This window comes from Manis javanica, chromosome 1 (genome assembly GCF_040802235.1).
Source record: "Manis javanica isolate MJ-LG chromosome 1, MJ_LKY, whole genome shotgun sequence".
In the NCBI taxonomy this organism is placed as follows: domain Eukaryota; kingdom Metazoa; phylum Chordata; class Mammalia; order Pholidota; family Manidae; genus Manis; species Manis javanica.
Genome location: NC_133156.1, coordinates 162422331 through 162441126, shown reverse-complemented (window position 1 = coordinate 162441126; position 18796 = coordinate 162422331). Strand labels below are relative to the sequence as shown.

The 18796-nt window shown below is 46.3% G+C and overlaps 1 protein-coding gene across 6 annotated transcripts in view; it reads right to left on the bottom strand.

Annotated features, from left to right (window-relative positions):
• Positions 1–1148: 1148 nt before the first annotated feature.
• The window catches only part of CRACDL (CRACD like), a 117715-nt gene continuing 100067 nt past the window's right edge, over positions 1149–18796 (bottom strand). For 3 of the 6 annotated variants that reach the window (XM_073239927.1, XM_073239934.1, XM_073239920.1), the window contains exons 8-10: positions 3940–4127; positions 2801–2945; positions 1149–1971 (exon numbers count right to left, since the gene is read on the bottom strand). In XM_073239927.1, coding sequence (XP_073096028.1) covers positions 1829–1971; positions 2801–2945; positions 3940–4127 — 476 coding nt within the window. In that variant the 3' untranslated portion in view covers positions 1149–1828. Of the gene's footprint in view, positions 1972–2800; positions 2946–3911; positions 4128–4737; positions 18784–18796 lie in introns of those variants that run through there. The other 3 variants (XM_036994632.2, XM_073239938.1, XM_073239943.1) reach the window with 3 other exon arrangements.

Here is an 18796-nt window from a genome sequence, read left to right as displayed (position 1 = left end):
TACAGACTTTTACCATCTCTACTGCCATTCTAGACTTCCCACACCATCTCCAAACTTTGGTCACAGCCTCAGCTTCTCTTGTTATTTCAGAAGGTCCCGACCTCAATGCCAGGGGTGGGAGTTACAGGACCATGCTCCAGGGAATTCTCCCAGTGTCCTAAAAGTCTGCACCCTCCTAATTTAACAAGTGGTACCAGAGATAATTAAACCATGGCCTGAAACACATAGACAATATCAACCTCTGTTTGAACAAAACTGAACCAAATATTTTGCTCATACAGTGAAGTCTACTCAGTCAAAATTATTTATCTGAATGTTCTGTTAGTAAGAGAAATGATGAACATATTTTTTTCTACTTAAAACTATTCATACCTAAGCTTTTGGAACAATGCTAGATGGATGGGGCTCTTGTTTAGAACACATTCACCGTAGAATTCAGTACTGATGTTCCTTAAGATAATGCAATTAATAAATCAGTTTGGCTAGGGGAAAAAAACTATCCCAGGTCTTTTTCCAATAAAAGCAGACCTGATCAGGTTGTGTAGTTCTAAGAGTTAGAAAATAATTATCATGAAGTTAAAAAATACCATAAAGCAGCAGAAGTTAGGGTACATAAAATCAAATTACAATATATATGAGGTCTTACTGATTCTGATGGCTAAATGTCTCCAGCTATATATAGTCCCATTAAAATTAGCTTGTTCAAAGGAACAAATTGGAAATGTTTTTAAAAATAGAGGTACTGTATAACAGAGACAAAATTCTGAGATCTCAAATACATGCTCTTCCTCTGCTGGCTTCTCCACATTCTACATTCACAAGTCATCCTGGCTAATGTGTTGATGATCTAGTTTTCAAGAGAAATGTGTAAGTTGGTAAATAATTGCAACTTTTTAGGAAATTTTGTATTTTTAAGATGTTGCACCACATAGATGAAAAGAGAAAAAAAAAGCCTATGTTATCTTTTGATTTCCAAAAATAAACACTAAAATTTTATTGCCAAAAAAATCTAAAAACCCAAACAACCACAATCAACCCAACTAAATGATATATCTGTTAAGCAAAAACTCCACACATAGCATTTAACTCAGCACTGGAGGACATTCTCTAAGTGTGAGTAGAAATAACACTGACACATATGACAGGAGCATGTTGGAAACCCTTTATTGAACAGGCAATGCATTGTGCAATGGCTAAGAACACAGATGCCCAGTGGAAAAGCTTAAAAATTATTTTTGGAAACAGTCTATGAATTGATGAACTCTGCTATGTTCCTTTGGCCCCTTCTTAGAGTGGCTATATTCTGGAAAACTGATTGGTTTACAACTGCTCTTGGAAACGGCATCTCTGTTTTACCATAAATGTCATGCCTAATAGTAAACATGAAAGAAGACGGGGTCCACGGGCAAGACAACGACCAGAGACAAAGGCGATGCCAAGTGGAAACACAGACCCGCGTTCTCCTGGGGTGCCTTCTCCTCCGGCTTTGCAGGTGCGTCTTGGTTAGGCATCCATTTTTCACTTCCATTTTCCTTGTCCGAGCCCTCTTTATCAAGGGAATTCTGAGAGACTCACATCCACACCTGTGGGCACAGGGCCTTGCTCCCAGCCCCTTTCAATGGCACCCATGTTTTCGGGCACCTCTGGTGCAGGATTATGGCTGTGTGTCTGTCTTGCAGGTTCCTTCCTCTTCCCCAAGCTCACTCTCCCATAACTTGAGGATAAAATCACTCCTAAGTTTCATAGTTTGTTTGCCTGGATTTAGTGACAGGTTTTAACTAAGTGCCCCTTCAAGGTAGTAGACATTCTTTGTCAGCACATGGTCAACCTATTTTATAATTTGGGGCATGTCACTCCAAGCTTGAGATTTCTTTCTGGCAAGTTCCATCCAGGATGGCTGATCAGCACTGGCATAACTGGCTCTCTTGAGCTGATGCAATTCTTTCTCTGTCATTACTGCAGACTGAGCTGCTGGAAAGAAGACAAAATAAACAGAAACATGAGCAATGAGTGTGGATTTTCACTTAAGCCTCTTGCATTTCTTTAAAATACACATCAAGATCTTCACTGTGGTCTCAAACATAAAATCTGCTAATGTAAAGAAGATGTAGGCACAGAATAATTTAATGTGATAAAAACACCTACAAAGCAGGCTCAGACAGTTCCTGCAATGCAGTGAGGTAAGAGAAACTTTTAGAATAAGACTTCAGGAACTCTGGAGACTAGCTGCACAACAGTGTGAATATCCTTACCACTGCTGAACTGTAAACTTAAAAATGGCTAAGATGGTTAAGTTTTGCTATGTGTATGTTACCACAATTAAAAATAAATTAAAAGATGTGAACACATGCAAGAACAGAGATGGATCTCAAAAACATTATGCCCAGTGAAAGAAGCCAGATACAAAAGAGCACATATTTTATCATTCCATTTGTAAGAAATGTCCAAAAAAGGCAACTATATAAAGAGAGCAAGTAGATTAGTGGTTCACTGCAGCTGAGGCTGGGAATGGTGAATGACTGGAAATGGGCATGAGGTTTCTTTTAAAGGTGAGGGAAATGTTCTGAAATTGGGTTGTGGTTGTACAACTCAGTAAATATATACTCACTGTCAATATATACTTAATGAATCATACTTGTACAATAGGTGAGTTTTATGGCACATAAATGGTACCTCAATAAAAGCTGTTTAAAAAGATCAATGTGGCAAGTAATTCAGAAAAAAACACAGAACAACAAAAAGCAGGGCCAATCCCAGAAACAACTTTTAAGGTGTTTGGTGCTGTTTGGGGATTTCATACCCAGGTTCTGATGGGACAACGAGATCCCTCTTTGCAGCCCTTCCTGGAGGCGGAGCTTCGTCCCTTGCCTCCGGTCCACCGAGGGCTTAGCAGGGGCTATCAGGAATGACTTGCTGCGGACAAAGTCAGCTTGCCTCACGGTCTCCTGTTGGGACACAAGAAAGACACATGCTCTTGGGTCACCTGACATTCAGGTAGGGGGCAAATGTAACCGAAGGCGATGGGCCACACGGTTCCTCTGCCAAGAGGGCACTTCCTTGGCAGACCTCTGCTTTGGGCACTCACCGAGTCGTCCCGTGTCCTTGTTGGACTCGGGCTAGTGCAGTGTCTTCTCCTGGGCCCACACCCTGTCCCTACACCTGGCCTCAGCTCCGCATGTTGGACAGCAGGGATTCACTCCACTTAAAAGTCCAGATGAATTGTGTTTGGAAATAGTTTTGAGATTTTTGTGAGGGTTGTGATGACCATGGATGCCTCAGCCCAGAATTGATACTTGCTTTATAAATGCCCTAAGCCTGCATCAGGGTTTTCAGGGGTGGGACCTGCTGAGGTTCTGGCTGAAATGAAGGGAAGCAGGTCCTCCTGCAGAGGCTCAGGCTCATTTCTCCACGCGGCTGGAGCACACTCACAGGTTCATCATGGTGGCTGCTATGGGGCATACACATGCTGTGAGCCTTGGCCAGCGTCTAAGCATAGCTGTTTGGGTTGAGAAAGCTGTTTCAGCCCAAGGTGCAGAATGGAACCCTGGGTTCCAGCCCTACAGCTCTAGGTGAGGGATATGGAGCCTCAGCAGGCAACCAATGTAGCAACAAAAGCAGGGCCTGTCCATCATCTCACACTGAGCTGAGATGGAGCTGTTGACCATGCATCTAACTGGGAAGGTATTTTAACCCCATTTCATGTCTCCAGATGCTGAACTGCATGCCTAGGAAGCAGAGAACAGAGAGCTGTCTCCACACCAATTCTCTGCCTCCCTATCAGCCCAGCACCAACAAAGGGCAGGCATAAGCGGTCATCACAGATGAGGGGCCCTGTAATGATCATGCAGGATGCATGGTCATCTTGGGGTCCCAACCCCCACCCCCAGCCAGCTGCTCCCTCCTGCACCTACATAGACAGACAGTGTGTGCTCTAAGCACCTGCACTCTCTCGGGAGCCTTGACTTGCTTTCCTGTTTCAGACTTCAGTGTCTGGGCCCCAGGATTATCCTCCTGGTTGGGTGGTTGGTCTGGGGCCCCTTGCCGCTTCTGCCGTGCGATGGTGATCCAGGGCAGCTCTGGCTGGCCGTCGGCTCCTGGCCCTGTTGCAGCTGGGGGCAGACCCTTCTCTGCGGGTAAAGACACGAGGTTATTTATGCAAGAGGTCTTGTTCCAGCTTCACTCTTCTGCTTTGGCTTCTCCCACACAGAGAACACTCTACAGGGGCCCACGGCACGGGGTGGGGGAGTGCGGAGGAAAGTGAGTCTGGGAGCCTCTCTAGTGACACTATGACTTTCTTTAGGGGGCTTTTGCTTTCCCATTTAAAGATGCTTCAGAGGGATTGTAGTCCTCTAGTCTGAGCCACAAAAATTAGATGCACCTGCTCCTATATGCACATTTTAAAGCCTACTTCCTCCTGTAGGATACTTTCTGGAATGAGATAAAAGCAAGTCCATGAATAGATAACATTTCTTTAATGTAAGCCTGCTGTGTTGGACCACATACTATCCGATTTCTGATTTGCTTGTAAGGTGCAGACACACCATTATTCTTTTTCCTTTTAAAAATGGTGAGCATAACTTTCCCATTGTGGAGAGTGAAACCAAAACTAGCCCCAGTTGGGTTAGCCAGAGACGGGTAAGATTCCTCAAGGGAGGAACAACCTAAGACAGGCACAGTCGCAGGGGGGCCATCAGGTGAGAAATTGGGGATCAACAGAAGTGAGGCTTAGAACCCTGTTTTGAGAGAAATCTGTATCTGTGGATGTTTTGCCCTTGTCTAGCTTGGATTAATGCTTAGTATATAGGTACACACCTGATCATCTACATTTGTCCTCTTACAGCATTAAACTATGTTTTCTACCTTTATCTTGCATCTACCTACCACTTCAGCATTTTATTAAAAATAATAATAATAATAACAATAATAATAAGGGAGAAATGTGGGATTCACATATAAATCAAGTATAAAAATCAAACGAATATTCATATTTGACCTGATTGTTTATAGTTCATAATGAGTGATCAAAACCGAAAGTTTCTGTGCTGACTGCCCTTGTACTGTTCACCATGTAAGAACTTGTTCGTTATGCTACAGAAGATTGGAGACTGTTGAGAACTAGGCTTGGGGTTGATTAATGATTGTGCATTGAGTCCCCTATACAGAATTTTATTGTTGTTAACAACCATTTGATCAATAAATATGAGAGATGCCCTCTCAAAAATAAATAAATAAATAAATAAATAAATAAATAAATAAATAAATAAATAAATAAATAAATAATAGATGTTGATGAGCACATGCATCTCTCATATTTAAAAAAAAAAAACCAAAAAACTAGCCCCGGTTGTTTTCTTTACTGTTCTGGAGAAACAAAATAGTGCCTTTAAACCCATGAGGTTCAGTTGAGCTCCCTGCCACATTCACAGGGTTTATTTTGGGGGCAGGTAAAACTGGGGGCCACCTCCCTTCCTTAGTTTTCAACTCTTCTTTATTTCTGTATTTTCCATGAAGAAGTTTTATTGCCTTCATCAACAGAAAAGAGCAGCAAGCTTGTTTTTTCAAGGAAACCTATGGAAATAAGTGGTTTCTCACAGGTCTAGCAGAAGTGCGCTGAGTTCAAAGGTTCCCGTGACGCTACGCCAGACAGACTTTTCTGCCCCAACACTGGCCCCTTCCTTCTTTCCCTGCCAGGGGAGGGTAGTGTCCCCGCCTCGGCAGCCCAGGCGGGGGGCCGGGGTGAGTTGGTGCCACCCTTCTGTGTGGCCTGACCTGATTGTTTATAGTTCATAATGCGTGATCAAAACCGAAAGTTGCCACCACTTGCTCTGGTGTGTATAGGACATCACTCTATCTGGTTCTGCCTCCGGTGCCCATACAACCTGGTCTCTCAGACCCCATCATGGCCCTGCCAGCCTCACTCCCCTGTCAGAGGTGAGGAGGGCCTCTGGCTTCACACGCTGACCCCTCCTTGGCCTGCGCAGCTGGGAACAGCTCTCACTCTTCCCCTACTGCACCCTTAGTCCTCACCCTGCCGGCCCCCTCTCCCTGCTATCCCTTTATCCCTTCTAGCCTCTCAGGTCCTCCCTGGCTGCTCACTCCTTCCTGGCTGGCTCGCATCTTCCACAGCTCAGAGAGAAATGTCTCCGTATTCTCCTCTGCCCCCGACTCACATGGCCTCTGCCCACGTCTGCTCAGCTCATTCCTGCCCAGCCAGCATGGGAACACTGCACCATCCATCTGTGCTGCCTCTGAACCATGGACCATCAGGCCTTCCCCAGGCTCACGCTGCTCTGCCCCCCCCACAGCTCTGACACAGCCACACAACTTCTCTCTCGAGGCCTGTCCTCAGGCGTTCCCTGCCCAGTCCTTGCTGACTCCTGTTCCTAGACCTGGAAATCCCTCCTGGGGCCCAAACAACTTTCTTCTCTTCTTCCCCAAATGCTCTCTTGGTTCCACTCTGGATTTCAATGCTCACATTTGCCCAGATTACTTCCAAACGTACAGTCCAGCCCTGCTTTCTCTTCCCAGTCAGAGCTGGACATTTCTGCTCCCTGGCGCCTGCTCATCCCCCTCCCCACTGTTTGCTATGCCAAGGGCTGTGTTAAATGATAAGGTGGAAAAATAGACAAAAAATTATTCCTTCAAAAAGTCCAAAGTCTAGTGGGGGAGACCACCAACAAGCAACTGTGGTGGAAATTGGACAATGCTACAATTTACGGAGTGCTGTGTGGACACTGGGTCTGTGGCTGGTGGGTAGGAGGTGAGGGTGCCCTCTGGGGTTGGGACCTGGAGAAGGAGCCTTCTGGGCAGGGACCAGCCGAGACGAGTGTTTCTGGCCTTTTCCTCTCCATAAAGGGGAGCCACAGGGGTCTGAACCAAGGGCACAGTCTGGGGCCAGGTAGAGAGCAGGTCTGGTTGGGAAGGGATGGGAGGCAGGGAGGCTGTGACCACAGTCCAGGAGGTGATGAGGGGTTGGACTACATACCAGGTACCATTTTCACATTAGCTCATTAATGACGCAGTTTTGTTTCATTTCTTGTCCAGAGAACCAGTAACTGCCTGGCACCAGAAGGTGGTTGCGTATTTCATAGAAAATCTGCACATTTCTCGTCCCTTACTTTCAATCCCTTGTTCCAGAGAGTCCTTAGAGTCTCTTGTCTTCTTAACTTTTTTTTTTCTTAAAAGGCCTCCTTTGATCTTTTCTTCACCTTCAGTGACCCTCTGCTCTCTCCTGTCCCAGCCACCTGGCTGTGCTATCCTTCAGGCTCCACCCGGCGCATGCTGGCCAGGCACCTTTGCCACACCGCAGGCAGACTGGAGAAAGATCTCATTGTGGGTTTAAACTCACTACCTCGTCAACAAACTATTCCACATAGTTTTGTCAAGACTAAGTGTATGTGAAGAGAGAATTTCCATTACAGGTTAGAAGCTAGAGGCCGAACAGTGGCTGAGAAGTGCCTAGGAGCCCGGCATCCCCAGGTGCCAGGCCGGCTCTCCAGCCCCTCCCAGCTCAGTGTCACTCTCAGCTCAAGAGCAGAAGACATAGCTCAGGTGAATTCCTACACCATGTGCTTGGATTACCCTCTTTGAGCCAAAAAGAGTATTTAAAAAATCACTGGAGAAGGTTATACAGAACAAAGCCCATGCAGTTAACTCCTGGGGACCATGGTGATACAAGGTCCCAGAGCAAGTCTGGGGACTCCCGGGGAGAGGGGAGGTGCTAAGACTGGGACCCTTGTGGATGGGCTCCAGGCTGACATCTCAGGGCACCTGAGGCAAATCCTATGCTCCCGTTCAGTTTGTTCATGGGAACTGCAATTTTATAAACAATGCAACTAGGCTCAGCTTGGCAAGAAGTGGTTTTCTCTTCTTTCCTGACCTGTTGGCAGATCTCACCCCAAGCTGAGAAGGGTCGCTTGCTGCACCGCCTGCCTGCGGGGTAGTAACATTTCTGGCTATACTTTGTGCATGTGTAATGCATGCATGTGAGTCAGCAGTTCGCAGGCAGACCCCCAGGAGTGAGTGAGCGCCATCCCCCTGCCAGGCTGTGCCAGTGTAGGAAGAGGCAAGCCGTGAAAGCAGCATCAGGGAGCCCTGGGCCAGCATGCAGCCAAGACCTTTCACCAACCATGTCTCTCTTGGTTCCCCCTTCTGTTCCCTGAGTGGCGGTCTTCCCTTGTATTCTCTACTCTCTCCTTTCCCACTCTGTGGGAATGTAAGCGGGCCAGAGGGACCCTGATAAAGCCACACCAGCTCCTATCACGGTTCAGAGAGAAATTCCAGAGAGAAAGCCGGAAATTCCACCTGGGGCTTTGTGTAACTCACAATAAGTCCTGGCCCCACATGAGCACAGGCAGAGCAGCAGGGTGACAAACCATTCCTCGCTGTAGCAGAGGCCTAGGCAGCCATTCTATCTGCACCCACCCTGGTACTTGGCACCCACACCAGAGTTGGGGTGTGTGTGCCATATTACACCAGGGGAGGGAAGGAGAAGGGAATAAAGACATGGATAATCTCCCTTGTGATTGTAGAGTCAATGTAATAATCCATGGAAAGCATTTAACACAGTACCTGGCACTGTATGCTAACCAGTATGCTAAAGGCAGGCTTCAGGGCTAAAGGCCTTACAATGTCACAGCTCTACCTCAGGGACACTCATGGTCAAGGTTTGACCATAAAAGAGCCTCTGAGATTACACGTGTTCAAAATGTCATTAATCCCAGGATAATATAGATGTGGTGTCAGATTACATAAAAGGGGTTGAAAACTCTCATTTGTTTACCTTGTTATGCCTCAATACCCAGACAACTGTAAAGTTCTGCGGATTGGCTAATGGGATCCAACATCTCAATTTCTCCTCTCAAATGACAGCAGGTATAAACTGTCACATGTGTCTGGGTTTGCAGCCAGTGGGCCAGGGGCATTTCTCACACACAGGAAACCAGCAATTCAAGTCTGTATCTGTGTGATCTCCTCTACAGAGGAGGTCTGAAAGAGACAGGCTCCCCCAAATGCAATTGCTTGGGAAAGCAAGGCAGCAAGTTGACATACTGTGCAGCCTATGTGGAGTGCAACTTCCGGAAGTTTGTACTGAACACTTTAGACACAGGAAGCTGCAACTGCCACAAAGCTTGCCCTAACTAAAATTTCCTATGGAGGCAACCTTTGATCAGAGAAAATAGTAATTCATTTGTTGTTATTTTAAGGCTATGAGGAGCAGTTTATAAATGTGCTTTTCTCTAGATTCCTTCCTTCTTAGCATGCTCCCATACCTCAAGAATTTAGTTTGGAAAGTGTTTCTACTGTTCAAGCATTAATTTCCAAGAGATCATGTTCTGGAAGTTGTACAACCGGCTATGGTAACAAGGACTGCTTCCTCCCTGGGGCCTCTGGGATGAGGATTAGGGCCTTGGGCTAGCAAGGGGCATTTAGGGAAAATTCCAGATCCTCTCTGTGACTCAATCGCAATGTAATGTGAGGGAAAGAGCAGCACCTGTATCCCCTAATGCGGTCTTGACTGAATGAGGTAATCCGTGGCCTATGCCTCCTGGGTGATTTGTTTACTGTGATGGTCCATGGGAAGCGCTGAGCACACCTGTGTGTGCTGGAGTGTGAGCTGCTCCCCCACAGCTGCTGCTGGTTTCTGGCTCCTGTGGTTATTGTTGTTCCCACTTGAGGAGATGTAGACTTTGATCAAATCCTCCCCATGGCATGATGGAGACCAGTAGGCCACTCGCCATGGAAAGAGCACTTGTCCCTCCTGCAGTAACCACAGCTGGCCCTGGGGTGCCCCCCAGGCGGCTGCTGGGCCAGGCCTCTGGGCTGACTCTCGGATCCCGAGGGCATGGCCCATAATCATTCCAGCGGACTGCATCTCAATGCCATGTGCGCCTGGTTGCCCTGTGAGTCACACCCTAAGGGCAGGTGCTCCATCCGGCTCATCTCTGCAAGGGCTGGGTACAGTGTGAGGGCCAGCAAGATCTGAACAAGGCTGTCCAGCCCGTGGGCTCAAGTCACCCTGTGCACACTGACATCCCGCTCTCTGCTGCTCCGTGTGACACTGTTACGGAAAGCCCAGCTGGCAGGCAGCCCCTGATGCGGCTTCACACGGCGCAAGATGGCAGCACAGTTTTCATCCATCTTCCTGCGAGCCTACCACGGAGATTATTCTTAAAACAGACCCTTACACAGAAATCTAAATGAAATGTGGAGGAGAACCGGTGGTTTCTGAACTTGCTTTTGATGTTTTAACCAAGCTATTTGTATTCGGGAAGACCTCAAGTTAACCATTCAGAAAATCCTCACTGTTAAACCATTTCTACAGACAAGCAACCACCCCTCTGGGAGGCTGATTCCTCTTATCACTTCCTTTTGGCTTACTAATTGGTGATTTTTTTTTCCTTCTTCTTTTTTTGGGTGCCTATTAAAATTCAGCCTTAAGGTAGTGTTCCTTTCATTCAAACGACTTCTGTAATGACCCTCTGTGGGGTAAGGTGGGACTACAGTGGTCTACACCCATGTGACTTGCAGGACCCAACTGCCTGGAAATTAGGTGCTATGAAAAAAACCATCTTCTGAGTGAGAGGCAATGGGCTGTATCATGTAAATTACCATGGTTTCTTGCTGTTTGGCTGAGAAAATTAAGCAGATACCTTGCCCGAAGGTCACACACAGCAGGACGGCAGGAATCTTACACCTCTTAAAAGTTTGGTATATGATGTTATTTCTGAAGCAGCAATTTTTAAGAATCTTTTTCCTTCCATAAAATGTTTCTTGTTGCCTTGCCAATGGGTTTCAGCTGGGACAAGTTCACTATGGATTCAATGAGACCAAGAATGACAATAGAACATTCTTGGGGTGAAAGCGTTTATATCCAACTTTATTTCCACGGTGGCAGGTCAATCACTAGGATCCTGTCCTCTCAGAGCGCATCTGCACACGTCAAACTGGTCTCTGCCTCTGGGCCTCTCTGCCCGCACAACTGTCTCAGTCTCGGTCCTTGGCGCTGCCACCACTCCAGCCTCTGCTCTCCTGCAGCTGTGCAGCCCAGAGCACTGGGCAGAGCTCTTTATATAGAGCCAATAACAACGTATGGCCCACACGTGTGTACTGAGCTAGCGGATCAGGGCCAGGTGAAAATCCTGGCCACAGGAACCTTCACATTATCCACACTTGTTTATAAAAGTACACAGGCACATTGTACAAATTCAGAAATCAGATAAAAGCATAAAGAGGTAGAAAAAGTTTCCTATAAATCAATAACCCAAGAGAGCTGATAAACGCTTTGGCAGACTCCTCTAAATCTTTTTCCATTATGCTGTCATCTTAAAAACACATAGCAACAGCTCATTCCCAGCTCTCCATCCACAGAGAGGCCTGGGTTTACTCTCTAAGATTTCTGATGTAAAGTGGATGCATCATCACCATTTGTCAGAAGTAGTGGAAGCCAGAACGGTGCCTGGACGCTTCAGTAAAGGAGCAGACGTCCTTAGTTTCTGTCTCCCCATTGGTCCCCTCCAGATCCACTGCCAGGACCCTGGCCCCCAGGGAGGGAACCAGGTGCGTAACCAGAACCATAGGGAACCACTGGAGTGGGCGGGTCCTGGCCTCTGACACACAGGCCTCACCCACGCTGAGGCTTTCTGTCAGGCTTCCTGTATGAAAGTTGAGGGTAGAGGGTTTTCTTTTTCTAAGCGTTTATTTATCTGTTGTCAGTCCTGGGCTTACTTAGAAGCTCCTGATCAATACATACCAGTGCTCTTCATCGGTTCTGTCCATGAGCCAGGCTGTGTGATCTTACCGCAGAACTTGGGTTTTTAATGCTCACTTGGGCATTCATCTCATAACTGCTGAGCATTTTGAGGGTGAGCAAAGCTCCCATTTTTAATGATGTGTAATGGGGCCGTGTCCTAGTTTTGCCTCCAAATTAAACTAATCACCATCACTTTTCTCATTCAGCAAAATGGGCCAGTCCTCACTGTCCGAGAATTCCATATTTGAGAATTCATCTGCTCTCTGAGATGTATGTGTAACCCCCAAACCCATACTCACGACCATGCTCATCTGTAGACATGCACAGAGCAGTGAAAGATTTCCAATGTGCATGTCACCAGCTGAACATGGGGGTGCTGTTTCCTTCTTGTTTCTGCTCCCATACTGTAAACAAGTGTCCTGTTTATGGGATACTTAGTGCTACATTTTTTGCATTCCTGTGGGGTTTTTTTTTTGGTGATTTTACCATTTAAAATAGACCCACGTCTAGTGCTGAAGTGCTGTCTAGTGTTCTTAAGCAGAAGGCTGTGTTGTGCCTTACAGAAAAAATATACACGTTACCTGAGCTTCGTTCAGGCCAAGTTATAGAGCTGTCGGCTGCAAATCAGATGTTAATGAATCTACAGTACATAATAAATAAGGTGTCTTTACACAGAAACACATAAAACAAGGTTATGTGTTGATTAGTTGACAAAAAAGCAATTGGAGACTCACAGGAACCTAACTCGGATTTCCCCTAGGGTCAGTGATTCGGCATTCACTAATTCAATGTTTGCCTTTACAGAGCGTTAACTCCTGCAAATGTGAGAAGGGACTATATCTGATGAGTGCCCACTAGGCACCAGGCCCCGTGGTTGGTGCTAAGTCACAGACAGGAAAGATGTTCCTAAGCTAACACATCTCTCCGGTGCACATGCAAGCTCTCCTGCAAGAGCCATGAGGAGTTGGCCTTCCATGGCCAAAGGTTGGTCAAAGCCCAGGAATGAGTTCCAGAGCCTGCTGGAAGGGAGCCTGGGAGGGCTTGTGGGGTACTGGTCTCATTCTGTTTATTGTCTGTTGCGTTCAGTGTGTAAATTCATTCAGTGGCACACATATGATCTGTGCATTTCTCTGCATGTGTATCATTCTTCAGTAAAAAGTCACAAAACAAAAGACAAAAACTACTCGAAGATACTCAGGACTCCCTTGGTGCTTAGAGACCAGAAAGAAGAGGCCGCTCCCTGTCCACACAGGGTAAATGGGACAAGTGTGTGCTGCGGAGGTGGCTGTATACTGCATTAGGCAAGGCTGCCACTCAAGGGGACCAGGGCTCTCCCAAGGACATCCTCTGCCTCATCAGCAGACCCAGCCCATCCTCCTCACTTCCCCTGGGGCCCCAAATGCATCTGGGGTCCTGGGCCCATTTGCTTGTTGTACTGCTGCCCCCTTGCCCAACCAATCTCCTTCTTCCCTCCATCCTCCAAAGGTTTGCCCCGAATTCCCCTTCCTGCTTCCATTTTTTCTTCTAAATGAGACTCCACACATGAGAAAGGGCAGAGAACTTGCTTCTTCACACATAGATTCATTTGCAGTCTCCTGGCAAAATGGAGCTCTTGAGGGGGAAAACTATGTCTGAGTGCCTCTTTCTGGCCACCAGCACGAGGCCACCAGGGCTAAACTGTCCTCACCCCTTTTCCCTAGTCCAAGGTCAGGAGCCACTGCTGGGGTCTCTGTCTCACTCCAGTTCCTTGGAAGCCCACCTTCCCCTGACCTACATACCTCCTCTCTCACAATCTTCAAATCCACATGGCAGGAGGAAAAAGTGCCACTGTGGCTTTAAGCGGTGCTCGTAGCTTGTTCATTTTCTAAGAGGTGAGAGCTGTTGGGGAACATGACTACTTTGAGTGAGCACTAAGTCTCCTGTGCCCCCGAATGCAGGGTGTCTGAGCTGGGGCAGGGACTCCTTCCCCAAGGGCTAAGGGTCCGGGTAGGAAGAGGAGGACAGGCAGGGATTGTCTGGCCCCTGCCAGTGTGCTTTTCCTTTCTGGGCCTGGCTGGGGTCTGGAAATGACTCCATCTTCCACTGCACCTCTCTGGCTGTGACTCAGTTTCCCCCCATCTCCTGCCCCCAGTGTCCCTTTGCCCTCTCCATCAGGCAGGGCTCTGAGAGCGCAGGTGGGTGATGTGATAGCCGTGTCTGCTCCATGGCCCCTGGTGGCCTGAGTCCAGCACCGTTGCCTGGCTGTAGTGCACAGCTATCTAGTTCTCCAAGAAGTCTCATAGAAGGCCTCCTTGTAGACTGGATGGGGGTGGATTCCCAGGGCCTACACTTGAGCTGGGGCTCACAGAACAGTAGCTATGTTCCCTGAAGAAAGTATTTTGCAAATCCCCTTTCTTCCTCTTTCCTCCAAGGACCCCTGTATAGCCTCAGGTGGTGACTCCCCACGATATTGTGCACATGTGTTCTCTCGGGGTCTTGTATTTATGCATTGGGGCCTTCATGAAAACCAGGACAGGGAGAGTCCCATTCCCATATACTGTTCAGTGCAGCCCAGATGAGGGTATTTTGGTACCTCCTTAGGAAAGTATGACTGTACTGTATGAAACTGCATGATGTTTTGAAGCTAAAATGTTTTTGCTGCCTGATGCATTTCTATCAACCTCATTTTACAAAGGAGGAAATGAGAACTCAGAGGTTAGGAAACCTACTTGCTCAGAGTTCCACAGATCCTGGGGCTTGACCTTGGTGTAAAACTTCCAAAACCTTCAGTGCCCTTCAGCCCTTCACACCCCCTAGCCCCACCTTGCTTGCTTCTCTCCCTGGTTCCTGCACCTGGTCGTGCAAACACAACAGAGGACCACACACTGCAGGCCTGTAGCCCCCAGTGAGCAGGGCATGTGCTGAGCACCAGGGGAGCTGGTGCAGGGGTGGGGCTGGAGGAGAGAGACACCAAAGGAAGCCAAGGTGTGGCCATTAGGAAAGCAGAAGGGTTGACTTTGGCCAGAATCTAAAAAGCCTTAAATACCTTACCCAGGAGTTTGAATTTTATTCTACATACCATGGGAAAGCTTCAAGAATTTTTGAGAAGGAAAGCTCCATGCTTAGACACGTGCCTTGAGAAGCGGGAGTGGGGGGAGGTACCACAGGAGTCAGGTTAAACAAGATGAGGGCTGAAGGGGGCTAGCTGGGGGTGGGGGTAGAGATAGTCACATTAGGATGACTGGGAACTGCTGAGCCAGGTGTAAAATACGACTTATGTTTTCATCCATCAGAGTGGGAAACAAAAAAAGATTGCCAACACCTAGTGCCGATGAGAGGGTGGAAAAACAGTGGCTATTCTGCTGCAACAGGTATAAACCTGTACAACCTCTATAGAGGGCAACTGAAGTTGTCTGTTGAACAAAAACTACATGCCCTGTGAGCCAGAAAACCCACTTTAAAGAATCAATCCTAAAGAAATAGTGTGAATACAAAGAGATAAAAACAGACAACAATGGTTACTGAAATACTGTTAGCAAATGGAAAACATCTCAAATCCATCAGAAGGCCTGTCAGTAGGGGAATGGTTAACACATTACTATGTAGCCCTTAAAAAGAATGAGTTTGAGTAACTCCTTCTGATCAGAAGAGATGCCCACACTGCTTGTGGAATGAAAATAAACCGCAGCCAACACGAATAGCGTCTTTGTGGTTAAAAAAAAAAGGACTCGGCCCTCTACCTGCATGTGCACATTGACGTAGCTGTGACTGCCACAGGCATGGGAAAGGGGTGGATGACCCTGTTCACAGCGGTTCCTTCTGTGCAGTGGGATTAGGGAGGTGCGGAGAGGGATGGAGAGGAGGCCACTATCACCTTTTTGTGTCACTTAAAAGATTTCAAAACCGACATGCAGTAAAATCAATCTTTTTTGTTGTATGTAGTTCCATGACTTTTAACACATACTTGTAACAGCCATCACGAATAGGAGGCAGAACAATGTCATCCTTGTGCTAGCAGACTGGCTCTGCCTCTACTTCCAACCCCTGACAACTACTGATCTGTTCTATTTTTGCTTCTTTCAGATGCCATATAAGTGGAATGATACAGTTGTGACTTTCTGAGACTGGCTTGTTTCATTTAGCACATGCATTTACAATTCATCTATGTTACTGTGATTATCGATAGTTGATTCCTTTTTATTGCTAAGTAATAAATATGCCATTGTTTAGATGTACCACAGTTTACCCACTGACCAATTGAAAGATATTTGAGGTATCTCCAGTTTCTGGTGATTATGAATATTGCTGCTATAAACATTCATGTACAGGCTTTTGTGTAAACCCGTTTTCATCTATCTAGGATAAATACTTAGAAGCAGGATTGCTGGGTTTTAAGGTAAATGTATTTTAAATTTTGTAAAAAGCTGCCAAATCGTTTTCCAAAATGACTGTACCATTCTGCAGTTCTGCTAGCAATGTATGAGGGTTCCAGTCACTCTGAATTCTCTCCAGCGTGTGCTATATTACTAGTATTTTTTATTTTAGCTATTCTAACAAGTATGTAATAGTATGTCACTATGGTTTCAATTGGTGTTTCTCTAATGGCTAATGATGTTGAACATCTTTTCATGTGCTTATTTGCTGTCTGTATATTCTCTCTGGTGAAATATCTATTCATGCCTTTTGCCCATTTTCTAATTACAGTTTTTGGATTTGTACTGTTGAGTTCTGAGAACACTTTATGTATCTTAGAGACTAGTCCTTTATTGGATATGTGGTTTGAAGATATTTTCTCAGTCTTTCCATCCTCTGAAAGGGGTTTCTGGCAGGCAAGTTTTTAATTCTGATGAAGTTCAATTTCTCAAATTTTCCTTTTATAGATCATGCTTTGATGTCAAGTCTAATACCTCTTTGCCTTAGTCCTAGGTTCCAAAGATTTTTCTCCTAAGTTCCTAAAAGTTTTATAGTTTTATTTTGCATTTAATTCAGTGACTCCTTTGTAATTAATTTTGGCATATGATATCAGACAGGCCAAGGTTTGTATTTTTGCCTATGGGTTGATGATCACATGTTCCAGAACCATTTGTTGAAAAGATGAAATAAACGTACACAAATACAGACAATTTTCTTTTTACAAAGGCACAAAAGTAATTTACCTGAGTAAGCAGGGCTTTTAAATTTGTTTCACAAAAATTTAGAAAGTTTTCAGTCATTATTTTCTGAGGTGTTTTCTTCTACTCAAATCTCTTTTTCTTCCTCAGAAACTCCTATGACATGAATGTTGGGTTTTTTTTTTATATTGGTCCACTGGTCCCTGAGTCTTTGCTCTGTTTTGTTTTACTCTTCTTTCTTTTCTTTTTGTGCTCAGGCTAGAGATTTACTATTGATCTATCTTGAAGTTCCAGCATCTTTCCTCTGTTGTCTCCATTCTACTAATGAGCTCTCCCAAAAAATGTTTTGTTTCTGTTACTGTATTTTCCTGTTCTAAAATGTTAATTTTTTTATAACTTCTATTTCTTTGCAGAGAATTTCTATCTTTCCATTCATTTGAAGAGTGCTCACTCTTACCTTTTGGAAAATGGCATAACCGTTGCTTTAAAATCTTTGTCTAGTAATTCTAACATTTGGATCATCTCAGTGTTGGTGTTTGTTGATTGCCTTTTTCTTAGAGAATTTTTCAGGTTTCCCTGATTCTCTGTATGTTGAATAATATTGTTTTGTATCTTAGACATTTTGAGTAGTATGTTGAGACTCAGTCCTGTTACTTCTCAAAGGCTCTGCTGTGCTAATTCTATTCAGTTCCTGCAGATGCAACTCGGGGAAGAGCCCAGGACTTTGTATACATATGTAAAGAACCCCTCCTCAGGTGTCTCCTTGCTGTGATTTCCACTCCCCAGGGCTCTCCAGCTAGAAAGCCAGGGCTTAGCCTCTGCAGCTGTGCCATCCCGTGGCTGGGACCACCTCACGGTAGAGCGGCGAGACAAAGGAGCCCATAGGGCCACCCCCACCACACCATTGCTGCTATTGGATCTCTGCTGCAGTGGTGATGGGAGAGTCACGGGGCTCTGACCCACACGTGTTGCTGTGGGTGGATATCGGTGCCTCTTTGCTGGTGCTCATGAGTGTGGCTGGAAGGGTTGAAAGAGCTCTGCCCACAAGTGACACCACTGCACTACCACCAGGACAAGAGGTTCCAACTTGTTGTTGGCACTTGCCTGGCACAAGGATGCAGCAATCAAGAGCTCCATCCTGCAGGGAGTACTGGCACATAGGGGAAGCCCTGCTGAGCTGGTGGCAGTCCCCTGGAGCAGGGCCAGGACTGCCTAGCTAGCTGTCCCATGGTATGGGTACTGCTGCTGGTTGTGGCAGGAAGCAGCAGAGGGACCTAGGCAGCCACAAGAGCCGGGCCTGAGGGGTTGCTGATACCACAGGGGCAGTGGCGGAGGGATGTGGTGCTTCATCGCCAGCACTGACTGCCAGGTCATCACAAGGTCCCAAGCTCTCTACCTGGTTGAGTGACTCTCATCTACCTTTCAGAGACCTCTGATGTTCCTTCACACAGAGTTCCTAATTTTATCAGTGGGAGAGATGGGGTGGCGTGTATTTATCTTGGTCAGAACTGCAAGCTCCTTTTTGTGTAATTTTAAAGCAGTAGGATGACAAGGTGATTGTGCGTATGATTTTTAGGCTTTTCGGTATCTCCCATCTTAAAATACTTTTAATGACCCCGAGGACTCTAGGTTGAGGATTTGGATACATGAGGGAAATGATCTGGGGTGTGGCAGGTGTCAATAAACTGAATCATAGATGTTGAGATATTGGGGAGAGATGCCCACGAAGGTGATGGGCTGACTGCTGTGGCCAAGGGCATCAAAGGAAGAGAACTTCAGGAAACAGGCGTGAATCTGGGATGCTTCCTGTGCAGGGGCTCTGAAGAGAGGTCACTGCACTGGGGGACAAGCAAGGGTGGGACAACACCCACAGTGGTTGGAGGAGCACAGGCAGGCGGAGGAATGGAGGCCCAGGTGCTGACCGCACTCGCTCAGAGGTGTCTACAAAGGGAAG